The 15,019-nt window shown below is 51.8% G+C and overlaps 2 protein-coding genes across 2 annotated transcripts; one reads left to right on the top strand and one right to left on the bottom strand.

Annotated features, from left to right (window-relative positions):
* The first annotated feature begins 28 nt into the window (after positions 1–28).
* Positions 29–2,367, top strand: serpina10a (serpin peptidase inhibitor, clade A (alpha-1 antiproteinase, antitrypsin), member 10a). The gene is made up of 6 exons (XM_080490751.1): positions 29–123; positions 386–670; positions 736–1,029; positions 1,109–1,382; positions 1,536–1,683; positions 1,774–2,367. The coding sequence occupies exons 1-6, from the start codon at positions 75–77 to the stop codon at positions 1,960–1,962; spliced, it is 1,239 nt and encodes a 412-aa protein (XP_080346877.1). The 5' UTR covers positions 29–74; the 3' UTR covers positions 1,963–2,367.
* ppp4r4 (protein phosphatase 4, regulatory subunit 4) lies at positions 2,123–14,742 on the bottom strand. Its single transcript, XM_080490735.1, has 24 exons — positions 14,559–14,742; positions 13,253–13,326; positions 13,052–13,154; positions 12,819–12,969; positions 11,857–11,930; positions 11,638–11,744; positions 9,071–9,175; positions 8,784–8,905; positions 8,578–8,700; positions 8,351–8,496; positions 8,156–8,275; positions 7,730–7,807; positions 7,361–7,444; positions 6,982–7,155; positions 6,791–6,896; positions 5,778–5,925; positions 5,558–5,702; positions 4,770–4,808; positions 4,623–4,688; positions 4,488–4,551; positions 4,218–4,308; positions 3,522–3,562; positions 2,784–3,075; positions 2,123–2,559 (listed from the first exon to the last, which is right to left on the bottom strand). The coding sequence occupies exons 1-24, from the start codon at positions 14,664–14,666 to the stop codon at positions 2,514–2,516; spliced, it is 2,607 nt and encodes an 868-aa protein (XP_080346861.1). The 5' UTR covers positions 14,667–14,742; the 3' UTR covers positions 2,123–2,513.
* Positions 14,743–15,019: the final 277 nt, after the last annotated feature.

Genomic DNA, 15,019 nt, shown 5'->3' with positions numbered 1-15,019 from the left:
CGGCTCTTATTTTGAAAAGTACAGGGCGGTTAGTCGCCTGGTGTTTCCGGTCCTGGGCTGTCAGTCGCTCAGTGATGCTCGGTGCTTCTGGTGTTGCGCAGCGGCTGAAATCAGAAGATTCAGGTGAGTCTTTTTTTTCGATGCTGACAGCTGATTGGTCCGTTCGCTGCCTCGTCCACCAATCAGCTGCCCGCCCGGGAAAGCGGCACACCTGCGACGTCACCATGCCCTATTGTGATTCTGGGGTGTGGGTGTGGGGGGGTGTGTGTGTGGTGGGGGGTGGGGGGGGGGGGGTCACACGAACAAAGGTACATCAGCTACCAGGTTGTGGTTAGTTTACCTGGTCACAGCGTGTCTCCTGGTCTGTCCTGACTCGTCTCCACAGACGTCACCATGACGACTCGTGTCCTTGTCTCCGTGGTTGGCCTCTTGCTCCTGCTAAGCCCCGCCTCCTCTGACCCATCCATGGTGGACATGACCATGCGGAACGCAGACTTCGCCACCAGGCTGTACCGAGCGGTCGCCAGCCGCACGGACGACAACGTGGCGCTGTGCCCGTTGGCGCTGTCCACCGGCCTGATGGCGTTGCTGAGCGCCACCGAGGGCCCGACCCAGGACCAGCTCCTGGAGGGACTGACCCTGAACGGACTCAGCGCCCAGACCCTGCCCGGTACGTCGGTGGTCAGGTGAGTCGGAGGCGGGGCTTTGAATCTGATGCTGCTTTTCTGTCCTCAGATCAGTTTCAGAGTCTGAGAAACGCCGTCCTGAGCGGGGATGTCCCCCTGAACCTGCAGCAAGGCGCCGCCATCTTCCCTCAGCAGAGTGTCCAGGTGTCTCCGTCCTACCTGGACCTGGTTCAGACCAAGTTCGGGGGAAGGGCACAGACTCTGGCCTACACGACACCACACGAAGCTATAGACACCATCAACCGCTGGGCCCAAGAGCAGACTGGAGACCGGGTCCAAGACCTGGTGTCTCAACTGGACCCACAGACCCAGCTGCTGGTCGCCACCGCTGCTTCTTACCAAGGTCTGTACCATGTGACCTCACTGTACCATGTGATACATGAGGGGCGGAGTCTGTATCTCTCTCTCTCTCTCTATCACAGCTCGCTTCAGTCCCCCCTTTAACGCGTCGCTGTCTCTGGACGAGCGCTTCATGGTGGACAGTTACCACGTTGCCATGGTCCCCATGATGTCCCGGTCCGATAAGTACTTCCTTGCGTACGACGCCTCGGTGCGGGCCGGCGTGCTGAAGCTGCCCATGGCGGACGGGACGGCCATGTTGGCGGTGCTGCCAGACGAGGACGTGGACGTTGGCGCGGTGGAGGAGGAGCTGACGGGCGAGAAGGTCCAGACCTGGATCAGACAGCTGAAGAAGACGTGAGAGAACCTGATAAACGGCAGTATTAACCTGAAGAACTGCAGTATTAACCTGATGAACTGCAGTATTAACCTGAAGAACTGCAGTATTAACCTGATGAACTGCAGTATTAACCTGATGAACTGCAGTATTAACCAGATGTTTGCTTCCAGGCGGTTGGAGGTTCTCTTCCCTCGCTTCCTGCTCGAGCGTTCGCTCCAGCTGAAGGACGTCCTGCAGACACTCGACATCACGCAGGTCTTCCAGGACGACGCTGACTTCAGCAACATGGGCGGAGCCAAAGGTCTCAGGTTATCTCAGGTGAGACACCAAGTCCCAGGTGACCAGGATCTGGTTCAGAAGAACCATCACCTGGTTTGTGTTTTAAGTGGAATTGTTTTTTTTTTTCAGGTTTATCAAAAATCTGTCGTCTCCATTGACGAGACCAGCGATGACGTCACAGCAGGAGGCGGAGTCACAGCATTCCCCACGCCTCCTCCTCGACTGACCTTCAACCGACCTTTCATCTTCATCGTCTACCACCAGACCACCAACACCCTGCTGCTCCTGGGGAGGGTCACTGACCCCTCCCTCAAATAACCACCTGACCCCGCCCACCTGTAACCCACCTGCACGATACCCCACTCCCTCAACTAACCACCTGACCCCCCCCCCCCCCCCCCCCCCCTCATATAAACGTAATAAGCTCCGCCCCCTCGGCTACTGTTGTCTAAATAATTTCTGAAAGAAACATACTCGTACGTTTCAACATTTTATTTGGAAACGTGTCCAGGCGCCGTCTGCAGCGCCCCCTCCAGGTGAGTTCAGTCTGACGACAACGGGAGGTAGACAGTTTATTGATCGGACTCCACTTCTCTTGTAGGTTGTAGTTCTTACAGAAACTCCACTTCCTGTGAGCCTCAGTTTGATTTGTTTGTGTTTTTTTTTTTTTTTTTGAATCAAGGTATTTAATGAAACTTGTCTCATTAAACTGTTCAAACCCTGAAACGTTTCACTGCAGTCTGTTCAGCCAATCACACACCAGCAGCCCAACGCAGGGAGCCAATCAGGTCACAGGGTGGAAAGCAGAGATGGCTTCCGGGTTGCTGATTGGCCGATGGTTTAATGGGGGTTGGATGACATCACCATTTTCAGTCTCGTCCTGATTGGATGTTTAAAGAATTGGACTTCCTGTTTCTGTGAACAAAAAACAGATTCACAGTAAATAAAAAAAGATCAGGAAATACCTGGGTTACCTGGGCTAATCCAGGCCTAAGTGAGTTAGACTTCACCAGGGCTAGGGACAGGTTTCACTTCCTAATCAATCAGATTGATCAGACAGGTTATGAACACCATGTGTTGGAGGTAAACCTGAATGTTTGTGTTTGAGCTTTAATGACCCAGAAAGTATCTGGACTCACATTGACAGCTTCCTGTGCTCCGTGACCCGATTCAATGTACTGGTCCTATGGTCCAAGGAACCAGACCTATGGTCCAGAGTGCCGGTCCTATGGTCCAGAATGCTGGCTCTGTTGTCTTTTTGATCGTTGGTCCCAGTTCTGGGGTCCATCGTATTATTTCTGAGATCCATGGAGCAGATTTTGTGGTCCAGTGTACTGGCCCTGTCCAGAAGGCTCGTGGTGTTGCTACGGATCAGGACCGGCATGACGGAGCTGGGCTGACCTGGATAGTGTGTTGTCCTTGACGAGTCGTCTGTGAGACAGAAACGTTAAGCGTGTCAAAGACCTGAAGATCTAAAGGCCAGAACAGACTTCCTGCATTGCGCATCCGCCTGCTGCGTAACCTGTGACTGCGGATGTGCGGATTCTATTCATACTACACTTCTGGGTTCACGCCGGTACGCGTTCAATAACGTAACATAACGATCCTGAAAATATCTGCACTTCTGGTGGCAACGTTCTCCTTTCCTGACGTGGTTTATATTACACAGAGCGTCTCCTCGCACATGCTCAGTAGGCTCCATTGTTGTTTGTTGCTATGACGGAGTGCTCAGTCTGCGCGGTCACTAAAACGAGGCTTCGTGTGGACGACAGATGACAATATCTACATCAAATGGACCAACAGGCTGGAGGACAAGACTAACATGGACTCTGCGGTCACACGGACAGTATATTCTGGCCTTGAGATCGAGGTGTTACCTTTACTGGACGTCCCAGATCCACCGAGGTCTTTGACTGTCCTGAAAGAACACAGCAGGATACATTACAACAGGAACTGGTGCTACAGTCCACCTGGTGCTACAGTCCACCTGGTACTACAGTCCACCTGGTACTACAGTCCACCTGGTGCTACAGTCCACCTGGTGCTACAGTCCATCTGGTACTACAGTCCACCTGGTACTACAGTCCACCTGGTGCTACAGTCCATCTGGTACTACAGTCCACCTGGTGCTACAGTCCATCTGGTGCTACAGTCCACCTGGTGCTACAGTCCATCTGGTGCGACAGTCCACCTGGTGCTACAGTTCAACTATTATTACAGTTCACCTGGTACCACAGTCCACCTGGTACTGCAGTCCAACTCTTTCCATGGTTCACCTGGTACTACAGTCCACCTGGTACCACCAGGTCACTGCAACCATGTAAGTAAAACCAGGTTGTAACTACCAGCTCAGTGAAGACTGGTCATCTTCCTGGTAACACGGCCTGGTGGCCAGTGTGAAGGTTACACCGAGTCTGTCTGACCAGGTTAGTGGTCGCCTCGTCGGGAACTCCTAACCCTGACCCGGCTGTTCCTGTCTGTTACATTGTCTTTGTTATTGCTGTTATTGTTGTTGTCTTAGTTTGAGTCCAGGCCTGTGGAGAAGGTTCCTGATGAGACGGTCTGGTTCTTACAGCTGTCGGTCCCACGCCACCGGCCTGGAGGAGCTGGGCTGACTGCTGAGGGACCGACTCCGGCAGAGTTTAGCCTTCCTTATTTCTTTACCTGCAGAGAGACACATCACTATCATCATCATCATCACCATCATCATCATCATCACCACCGCCACCATCCTGGACATGGAGGCAGACATTCTGGTCTTCCCGTCTCGGCCTGCAGAGGAGTAGAAGTCTCCGATGCCGTTGAGAAGTTTTGATTCGGAGGGTTTGTGGAGTTTGACTCACGCTTTCTGTCCTGGTGTTTGTCGCAGATCAACTTGCCGTTGCTCTGCTGGCGCTCCAGATGTTCCTGGCCACACGACAGATGTTGTTAAGACACGGCAGGCGGGGGTCATCTAGAGTGACGGACGTTGGACCTACCATCTCCAGCAGCACGCTCTCCTCCGCCTCCTTCTTCTGGTCCAGCAGGTCCCTGTCCTGCCTCTTCTGAAAGTGGACACAGCGTGAGGTTACAGGCCAGATGCACATGAACTCACAGGTCAGGTGTTGATGGCAGCTGCTGCTTACAGGCTCTGAAAGGTCCAGCTTCTCCAGGTCCAGCATGGTCTGGAAAACACCACAGACCCAGTTAGTCTCCTCCAACCAGGTTCACAACCCAGCCTGCTTGGTCTTACAAGACTCTGGTAAAAGTCACTGGTATGCGGCAGGAGTTGCTGGTCTCTACCAGGAGTAAAGGCTCTCTGGTAAATGTTGTGGGTCACTGGTCTCAAGGAGGCGGTGCTAATCTGTAGTAAGAGTGAGTCCTCTATTGTTTTTACTACTCTATAGTAGGCCTTACTGGTCTGGGGTAAGTTTCAGTGGCTTCTGGGATGCTCTGGTGGCATCAGGTTGGTGGCGCTAGTCTCAAGGAGATGCTTCCTGTATGTGGCGAGGCTGGTCTCAACTAGGAATCACTGGTCTCTGGTACTTGTCATATATGCCCAACAGAAGTAACTGAACAGCTACCAGTGAACTGAACCAGTGAACTGGTAGCTTCTACGTCCTCAGTTGGGGGTTTGATTGGTCTTTGGCAAGTGTTACAGGACTCTGGTACAAGTTGCTGCTCACGAGCAGGTGTCACTTGTTTCTTGTAGGTCTCGCTGGTGTCTGTGCTGCCTCTCCCTAGCCAGAGCTACTAGTACAGGTAGGAGGAACCTCAGTACAAGTTGAGTCAAGTCAACTGGACCTGGTTATGTCTTCAACAGCATAAACTGATGACTCCACCTAGATTAGGAGGAAGACCAAGTCCAGTTGACTTTGCTCAAAGAGTCTGTGGTCTGTGTTGCTGGTCCTTGGTTGGCGTCGCTGGTCGTCACCTTGTGGATCGTATCCAGCACGTCTTTGTCTTTCTCCCTGCAGAGCAGCTTTTGGACGCAAAAGTCAATTTTTTGGAGGAGCTGTTTGTCGGCAGGCAGGCGGAGTGACGAGCGCAGTCTGGGCAGCATTCGGCTCAGCTTATACCTGAGAAACACACCAAACGCAGCGGCCGTCACGCACATTTTAGCTCCATCACTTCACAGATTGACGAGGATTTACCTGACATTGGCCACAGGGTCGTGAACCAGCTCCAGTGCCGGGATCAGGAAATGTTTCTTGAAGTATTTTCTGGAGAAGATCTCAGTGGCGGTTTCACAAACGTCAAGGAACCTCAGGCGGTTCCAGTAGCTGCGACCCTGAGCCAGAACTGACACCAACAAGTATCAAGAGAACGTCTGGCTATTAGACACAAGAGGATCAGGTGATGGAACGAGCTCCTCGCATCAAAACCATCAACAACCCAAACCAACCAACAACCAGTGACGCGTCACAGAATCAAGCAGACCAACAAACCAAACATGAGTGAAAGAGCAAGTCCGACCCAAACAACGAGCAAACCACACGACAACCAACTACATAGAAATACAAACACAATCCAATAAACAAAACAGTCTAAACAAAATACAATCTACATAACACCAAGAAATAAACAGCTAAAAATAACTAAAAACCACAGTGGAAGGAGTTTATCACCTTGTACCTGTACTACTGGATATTCTCTTATCGAGGTAACTCTGTACTGTGATGTTCGCTCACTTCTTACTGGGATAAATCACCGTGGTAACTGACTCCGAATGTCTAACCTGTTCCTGACCAGGTTAGATTGTCAATAAGAGTATATAAGCTCCGCCTCCGGACCAATCAGATCTCTTGGAAAATGACCTGCCCATTCTTAAATGATCCTGATTGGTGCGTGGATTCAGCGGAGCAAGAGCAGAGCATAAATAAATACATCCTGGTGACTGAGCTTTGAAGGATGTTCTTGTTCTTGTTCTTGTTCCAAGTCTGTTTGGCTCCAGGAGGGTTGATCTGGAACGATGAGCTTAATCATGATGCTCACGCTGACAGAACTGCACAACCAGGAATTTACGGAACCAACAACTCCTCGCGACGTCACGGTGATGAATTATGATTCCAACACAACACGCACTCACACGGAGGAACCTTAAAGTAAAAGAAGAGCAGTGAGGAAGCTCTGCCTGAAGTGACAGCTTGTCAGCGAGGAAACAGACCGTGGATCAGCTGCTCCGTCGTCTCCTGCCGCTGCTCCTGCCGCCGGTTGTAGCGCAGGAACGTGCACAGCGTGCGAGCTGCCTCCTTCTGCACCGGCAGCACTTTCTGCAACAGCAGAGCAGCAGAGCAGGTGAGCAGGTGAGCAGAGGCGCGGCGGCGGCATCTGGCGCCGACTCGGCATGTTGCTCACGTTGGTGGTAAGGATGATGAAGATCCGAGGAGAGAAGTTCTGGTGAAGCAGGTCTCCGGGAAGCAGCCGGGCCAGGCAGCTGCAGCGCTGCAGAAACTTCTCGTGCAGCCGCCATCGCAGGGAACCGCCCACCTTCTGCTCCGCCCACAGCAGCGCCGCCAGCAGCTCCGGGACCTGAGCAGAACCACAGAAGAACCAGGCTGAATCCAGAACCAGACCAGATCAAATCCAGAACCAGTCCAACCTAGAACCAGCCCAGAACCAACCCAGAACCATCCCCCCAAACAAACCCCAAAAGAAGCAGCTGAGAACCGGTGGAGAACCAGAAAGGTGAATCAGGTTCCATCCCTTGAAAACAAAAGCTGCTGGATCGTTTCACCTGTTTGTCTCTCGACAGCTTCTCCTCTCGGGTCAGAACCGCCTCCAACGTTTCATCCAGGTTGTTGATCAGCGCGTCCAACACCTGGACAGCATAATGCACACTGATGTACACAATAATACACACTGATGTACACAATAATACACACTGATGTACACAATAATACACACTGATGTACACGCCTAGACCACATATTATTTTACTAATCGCAGGTTAGGAGCAGAGTCTTTAGGTCCTGAACCACCTGGACCACCCTGAAGCCCCATAACCATAGTTTTTGTCACACAAGACACACATTGGCTGAAGACGATGATGTCATCGCTGCACCTCTCTACCCATGACCCCGTGACGTGTTGGTTGGTGCCTCACCTCCAGAGCATCGTCCTGCAGCAGAACCAGGAGGTCTTTGTGGACCAGATGCACATCTGGACCAAGGAGCTGGACCACCTGAGGAGACGTGAAGCCGCCATGTCACAAGAAAAGACACAGCCAATCAGAGGGATTTACAGAGAACCACTGCCGGGACGACGCGGCTACGCTTTCTGGGCGACGTTGCCAGGGGCGACGCCGCCTCTGGGCAACGCCGCCTCTGGGCAACGCCGCCTCTGGGCAACGCCGCCTCTGGGCAACGCCGCCTCTGGGCAACGCCGCCTGGGGTGGCGACATTGTCGGCTTCGCTTTCAGAGCGATGCCGACGATGCAACACTGCCAGGACGACCCTGTCAAAGTGACGGTGCTATGCTTTGAGAGCGACGCTCCCGGGGCGCCGACGCCCTCGGAGCTGAGAGATCTGACCTGGTGGAAGGTGGCGGCCGCACTGCGCCGGACACTGGCCTCCGGGTCACGGCACAGCCTGGAGAAGGACGCGTGGAGCTCTGACTGGAAGCACGAGGGGTCTATGAACACCACCATGGCCTGACGGAGAGACAGCGGTGACCAATCAGCAGCTGGAACCTGAGCTGTGGGCGGAGTCTGCCTGCGTCTGCATACCGGCAGGTTGTAGCAACAGTTGCAGCGAATCAACATGGATTCGTTGTCGTCGTCGTCAGTCTGGCTTCCTTCAAGCAGCAGTCCAGCTGCACACAGACCCTGAAACCTCTGCAGGAGGCCACACCTCTGCTCCTCGGACAGGGAACCTTCAACACATCCGCCTCCATCATCATCATTATCATCATCATCATCATCATCCCACCGTCTCCACCCACTCCGAGCCCCACCTGCTAACCCACTGCAGAGCTTTCCAAACCGAAGCGACAGAGACGGAGCGAAGGCGTCGTCCAGCGGAGCCGAGGAGTCGCACATCGACATCAGAGGAGGAACCAGCACCTGGAGCCGGTCATCTGAGGAGCACAAGGAGGAGGGGGAGCATGAGGAAGAGGGTGGGGAGCAGGAGGAAGAGGAAGAAGAGGAGGAGGAGACTCACCTCCATCCGTCAGCTCCACCAGGTCCACCATCGAGTCGAAGGCAGCCACCCGGACGCTCGGCTCTTGGTCTCTGCCGAGCTGCAGCAGCTCCTGAAGGAGCTCCACCCGAGTGTCCTCCACCCTGGAAGACACAGAGTGAGTGTGTGTGTGTGTGTGTGTGTGTGTGTGTGTGTGTGTGTGTGTGTGTGTGTGTGTGTGTGTGTGTGTGTGTGTGTGTGTGTGTGTGTGTGTGTGTGTGTGTGTGTGTGTGTTCAGCTGTGTGTTGTTGTGTAGTTGTGCGTCTCACCCCGACACTCGGACCATACACTCCAGCTGATGACACATCGAAGCTCGAACCTCGAACTTCACGTCGCGACACAAAGAACGAGCCAATGGGAGGAGATCCTTTAACCTGAGAGACAGAGAGACGAGGACAGAGAGAGAGAGAGAGAGAACGAGAGACAGTGAGACGAGGACAGAGAGAGAGAGAGAACGAGAGACAGTGAGACGAGGACAGAGAGAGAGAGAGAGAACGAGAGACGAGGACAGAGAGAGAGAGAGAACGAGAGACAGTGAGATGAGGACAGAGAGAGAGAGAACGAGAGACAGTGAGACGAGGACAGAGAGAGAGAGAGAACGAGAGACAGTGAGACGAGGACAGAGAGAGAGAGAGAGAGAGAACGAGAGACGAGGACAGAGAGAGAGAGAGAACGAGAGACAGTGAGATGAGGACAGAGAGAGAGAGAACGAGAGACAGTGAGACGAGGACAGAGAGAGAGAGAGAACGAGAGACAGTGAGACGAGGACAGAGAGAGAACGAGAGACAGTGAGATGAGGACAGAGAGAGAGAGAGAACGAGAGATGAGGACAGAGAGAGAGAGAACGAGAGACAGTGAGACGAGGACAGAGAGAGAGAGAACGAGACAGTGAGACGAGGACAGAGAGAGAGAGGGAAATGGAGAGAGAGACGGGGAGAGAGAGGAAGAGAGGTAGAGAGAGATGGAGAGACTATAGAGATGTCATCTACTTCCTGTTAAATGAAGTGCTAGAAGAGAGAGAGAGAGAGAGAGAGAGAGAGAGAGAGAGAGAGAGAGAGAGAGAGAGAGACCTCCATCCAAAGACAACAAATGGTGACGCCTCATTGAGGTTTGATGTCACTGAGTGACGTCATGAATGTTTTTGCCGCCGTTTTGGGCGTCGGCGGTAAACGCCATCATGAAACAGCAGTTAGCAGGAGCGCTAGATGAATTTCTAAGTGTGTTAGACATGTCAGCAACCACACGGCGACGCCGTCCTCAGCTGGGACTCGTCTGGACGGAGACAGGAGGCAGAGATTTGAGGATAAACTGACACATTTGGTGAGAGCCGAGCCAGATCTGTTCCCTCCTGGTTTGTTTACTGATGTTGTGAAGTGAGATCTGGCTGCTGTCCCCGAGTCTGAGTATCAACATCTCTACAACCATGCTGCTCAGTCGGAAACAATACAATTAGAAGTCTGGACAGCTTTCCTGCCTGTTACTGCAGGTTCCCTGCCTGTTACTGCTGGTTTCCTGGTTTCCTGCCTGTTACTGCAGGTTTCCAGACTGTTACTGCAGGTTTCCAGCCTGTTACTGCAGGTTCCGAGCCTGTTACTGCAGGTTTCCTGGTTTCCAGCCTGTTACTGCAGGTGTCCAGCTTGTTACTGCAGGTTTCCTGCCTGTTACTGCAGGTTTCCTGCCTGTTACTGCTGGTTTCCTGGTTCCCTGCCTGTTACTACTGGTTCCCTGCCTGTTGCTGCTGATTCCCTGCCTGTTGCTGCTGGTTCCCTGCCTGTTACTGCTGGTTTCCTGCCTGTTGCTGCAGGTTTCCAGGTTTCCTGCCTGTTACTGCAGGTCCCCTGCCTGTTACTGCAGGTTTCCAGGTTTCTTGCCTGTTACTGCAGGTTCCCTGCCTGTTACTGCAGGTTTCCTGGCTGTTACTGTAGGTTCCCTCCCTGTTACTGCATGTTCCCTGCCTGTTACTGCAGGTTTCCTGCCTGTTATTGCAGGTTTCCTGTCTGTTACTGCAGGTTTCCTGGTTTCCTGCCTGTTACTGCAGGTTCCCTGCCTGTTACTGCAGGTTTCCTGGTTTCCTGCCTGTTACTGCAGGTCCCCGGCCTGTTGCTGCTGGTTTCCTGCCTGTTACTGCAGGTTTCCTGCCTGTTACTGCAGGTTTCCTGGTTCCCTGCCTGTTACTACTGGTTCCCTGCCTGTTGCTGCTGATTCCCTGCCTGTTACTGCTGGTTTCCTGCCTGTTGCTGCAGGTTTCCTGCCTGTTACTGCAGGTTTCCTGCCTGTTGCTGCAGCCTACAGCCACACAGAAGACGCCATCTTCTCTGGTATCTCATCAATTTATGCCTAAAGTGACTGTTTAGCACGTTGTTTACAGTCAGAGGGACGTCCAAAATGGCGAACGCAGTGGTTCTGCTAGACCTGTGACGTTGCGTAAAAAAAACCTCAATTGGACCTGACATGCCATGCGGCTGCCATCTTGGATGGGTCGCCCTTGCTGAAATACTTTGCATTATGTTCTTTATGGTGTATTTAAAAATGTAGAAATTAAGAAACAGATTGTTCATTTGGATAGCAGTGTGTAGTACAGTGTGTAGCACAGTGTGTAGTACATTGTGTAGCACAGTGTGTAGTACAGTGTGTAGCACAGTGTGTAGTACATTGTGTAGTACAGTGTGTAGTACAGTGTTTAGCACAGTGTGTAGCACAGTGTGTAGTACATTGTGTAGCACAGTGTGTAGTACATTGTGTAGTACAGTGTGTAGCACAGTGTGTAGCACAGTGTGTAGTACATTGTGTAGTACAGTGTGTAGTACAGTGTGTAGTACATTGTGTAGCATCTCACATGTGCGAATCAAACTTCGAGGTGACTTTTCCTAAAATCCGACAACTTGCCAGACGAGACTGAAGAGAGTGAGACATCTGAGAGTGATGAAGAAGAGTGCTCAGCACCTGTAAACACAGGTATGTGGAGGGTGAGACAAAACGCCAGCAGGTAGAGGGAGACACACAGGGCGGGACAAAGAGAGACTCGGTCAAAGCTGAGACAGGTTGACGAACGCACCTCTTGTTTGATGGTCTCTTTGGGTAAAGCATTGACAGCTAACAGCAGAGTCTCCAACCAGGCGTTATAAACCACTGCAAACAAACACAGCAACGTTCACCTCTGGGGCCTGGGTTCAGGTGTGTTGAGGTGGGTTCCGATATATTCAAGTGTGTGTTCAGATATATTCAGGTGTGTGTTCAGGTGTGTTCAGATATATTCATGTGTGTGTTCAGGTGTGTTGAGGTGGGTTCAGGTGTGTGTTGAGGTGGGTTCCGATATATTCAGGTGTGTTGAGGTGGGTTCAGATATATTCAGGTGTGTGTTCAGGTGTGTTCAGATATATTCAGGTGTGTGTTCAGGTGTGTTCAGATATATTCATGTGTGTGTTCAGGTGTGTTGAGGTGTGTTCAGGTGTGTGTTGAGGTGGGTTCCGATATATTCAGGTGTGTGTTCAGATATATTCAGGTGTGTGTTCAGGTGTGTTCGAATATATTCAGGTGTGTGTTCAGGTGTGTTCAGATATATTCATGTGTGTGTTCAGGTGTGTTGAGGTGGGTTCAGGTGTGTTCAGGTGTGTGTTGAGGTGGGTTCCGATATATTCAGGTGTGTGTTCAGGTGTGTTCAGATATATTCAGGTGTGTGTTCAGGTGTGTTCGAATATATTCAGGTGTGTGTTCAGGTGTGTTCAGATATATTCATGTGTGTGTTCAGGTGTGTTGAGGTGGGTTCAGGTGTGTTCAGATATATTCATGTGTGTTCAGGTGTGTTCAGATATATTCATGTGTGTGTTCAGGTGTGTTGAGGTGGGTTCCGATATATTCAGGTGTGTGTTCAGGTCTGTTCAGGTGTGTTGAGGTGGGTTCCGATATATTCAGGTGTGTGTTCAGGTGTGTTCAGGTGTGTTCAGATATATTCAGGTGTGTGTTCAGGTGTGTTGAGGTGTGTTCAGATATATTCAGGTGTGTGTTGAGGTGTGTTACCGGTGTCTCTGTGGTGGTGCAGCTGCAGCAGGACGATCTTCAGGATAGAGTAGGTGTGTGTGTGGATCAGGATGATGTCGTCTTGCAGGACGGTGGAAAACGAGGCTGCGGCGGTGAGCTGGATCTCGGCTCCTCCCCCGTTCAGGACCTCCTGGGTCACACAGGACAGGAACCACAACTGTTGAGGCGTTGCCGAGCAACACGATCTGTTGGCGAGGCGACTGGATACGTACCCGGACTTTTGGTACGACTCGGCGAAAAGTCTCCGCCGGATTCTGGCGGACCAGAACGGGCAAGTTCCCCAGAACGCTGAGCCTCTGCACTTCCTGTCCAACACTGAGGACACAACGCAGGTGTGGTTGGTGTGTGTGTGTGTGTGTGTGTGTGTGTGTGTGTGTGTGTGTGTGTGTGTGTGTGTGTGTGGTCAGACTCACCTGAGCAGGTAAACAGCTCTCTCGATGTCGTTCAGATCTTCATCCACAGTCAGCTGATCGATCTCCTCAGCAGTCTGAAACAACCAACCATCAAAGTCTCTCTCTCTCTCTCTCTCTCTCTCTCTCTCTCTCTCTCTCTCTCTCTCTCTCTCTCTCTCTCTCTCTCTCTCTCTCTCTCTCTCTCTCTCTCTCTCTCTCTCTCTCTCTCTCTCTCTCTCTCTCTCTCTCTCTCTCTCTCTCTCTCTCTCTCTCTCTCTCTCTCTCTCTCTCTCTCTAACTGCGTCACACTGCGCAGAGCGGGTTTCCCTTCAGCTTCCTGCTCCTCTTCCTCCCATGGACTCATTTTCATCACATCATCACCATCTTCATCGCATGCGTGTAAAGCTGTTCTTCATGTGCGTGAATCCACCCTTCATGTGTGAAAAATCCACCCTTCATGTGTGTGAAGCTGTTCCTGTATGTGAATCCCTTCAGGTGTGTGAATCCTTTCAGGTGTGTAAATCCCTTCTTTGTATGTGTGAATCCCTTCAGGTGTGTGAATCCTTTCAGGTGTGTAAATCCCTTCTTCGTATGTGTGATTCCCTTCAGCTGTGTGAATCCTTTCAGGTGTGTGAATCCTTTCAGGTGTGTAAATCCCTTCTTCGTATGTGTGAATCCCTTCAGGTGTGTGAATCGGCTCTTCAGGTGTGTGAACCCACCCTTCAAGTGTGTGAAGCCTTTCATGTGTGTGAAGCTGTTCTTCATCTGTGTGACTTTACCTTTCAGGTGTGTGAATCTACCCTTCAGGTGTGTGATGCTCTTCATCTGTGTGGATCTGTTCTTCATGTGTGTTGATCTGTTCTTCATGTGTGTGAATCCACCCTTCATGTATGTGAAGCTCTTCATCTGTGTGGATGTGTTCTTCGTGTGTTGATCTGTTCTTCATGTGTGTGAGTCCACCCTTCATGTGTGAATCTACCTTTCAGGTGTGTGAAGCTCTTCATCTGTGTGGATGTGTTCTTTATGTGTTGATCTGTTCTTCGTGTGTGAATCACCCTTCAGGTGTGTGAATCTGTTCTTCATGTGTGTGAATCCATCCTTCAAGTGTGTGACTGTTCTTCATGTGTGTGAATCCATCCTTCATGTGTGTGAATCTGTTCTTCATGTGTGTGAATCTGTTCTTCATGTGTGTGAATCCATCCTTCATGTGTGTGAATCTGTTCTTCATGTGTGTGAATCTGTTCTTCATGTGTGTGAATCCATCCTTCATGTGTGTGAATCCATCCTTCATGTGTGTGAATCCACCCTTCAGGTGTGTGGATCCTACCTTGAGGCTCCTGCGGATCGGCCTTTCGATGAAGGCGAGCTCCGGCAGCTCCTCCGGCGGGCCGCACCACAGGCTGCCAGGGTTCAGAGCCATCCTGGCCGGTAACATGTGCTCAGGGGAGCCGGTCCGCGCCGTGCTGCTGCTGGAGGGAGAGCAGGCTGCGGATCTCGGTACTAACCATCCCAGAAGAGAGGAGGGGGCGGCGGGCGGCGGGCGGGGGTGGGGGTGCGCGGTGTCACTAACCGTTTCCAAGGAGATCCCGGTCCGATCAGTCCGCGGCGTCACGCCAGACTCCGTTAAAAAATACTATATATAAAAGTCCACACACTCATTTCCATACGGCGAGGGACACTCGGACTCCAAACTACAGTGGTTCCGAACCGATACGGTCCGGTCTACAGTGCGGCACTCAGTAGGTCCTTACAGCGGCACTTATTCCGTCCTAATTTCTCATTTTCAAG

The sequence above is a fragment of the Lipophrys pholis genome, assembly GCF_963383615.2.
Source record: "Lipophrys pholis genome assembly, chromosome: 21".
NCBI lineage: Eukaryota > Metazoa > Chordata > Actinopteri > Blenniiformes > Blenniidae > Lipophrys > Lipophrys pholis.
The sequence above is the reverse complement of the archived record's forward strand: the minus strand, read 5'-3'. Positions and strand labels throughout refer to the sequence as shown.

What these genes read in the sequence shown, in the direction of transcription:
- serpina10a (XM_080490751.1), top strand. Translation starts at nt 75, where the DNA reads ATGCTCGGTGCTTCTGGTGTTGCGCAGCGGCTGAAATCAGAAGATTCA. An exon ending in CAGCGCCCAGACCCTGCCCG is followed by an intron (nt 671 to 735) that starts GTACGTCGGTGG and finishes TTCTGTCCTCAG; the next exon opens with ATCAGTTTCAGAGTCTGAGA. An exon ending in ATCAGACAGCTGAAGAAGAC is followed by an intron (nt 1,383 to 1,535) that starts GTGAGAGAACCT and finishes GTTTGCTTCCAG; the next exon opens with GCGGTTGGAGGTTCTCTTCC.
- ppp4r4 (XM_080490735.1), bottom strand. Translation starts at nt 14,666, where the DNA reads ATGTTACCGGCCAGGATGGCTCTGAACCCTGGCAGCCTGTGGTGCGGC. An exon ending in ACTGTTGCTACAACCTGCCG is followed by an intron (nt 8,276 to 8,350) that starts GTATGCAGACGC and finishes TCTCTCCGTCAG; the next exon opens with GCCATGGTGGTGTTCATAGA. An exon ending in CGGCCGCCACCTTCCACCAG is followed by an intron (nt 7,808 to 8,155) that starts GTCAGATCTCTC and finishes ACGTCTCCTCAG; the next exon opens with GTGGTCCAGCTCCTTGGTCC.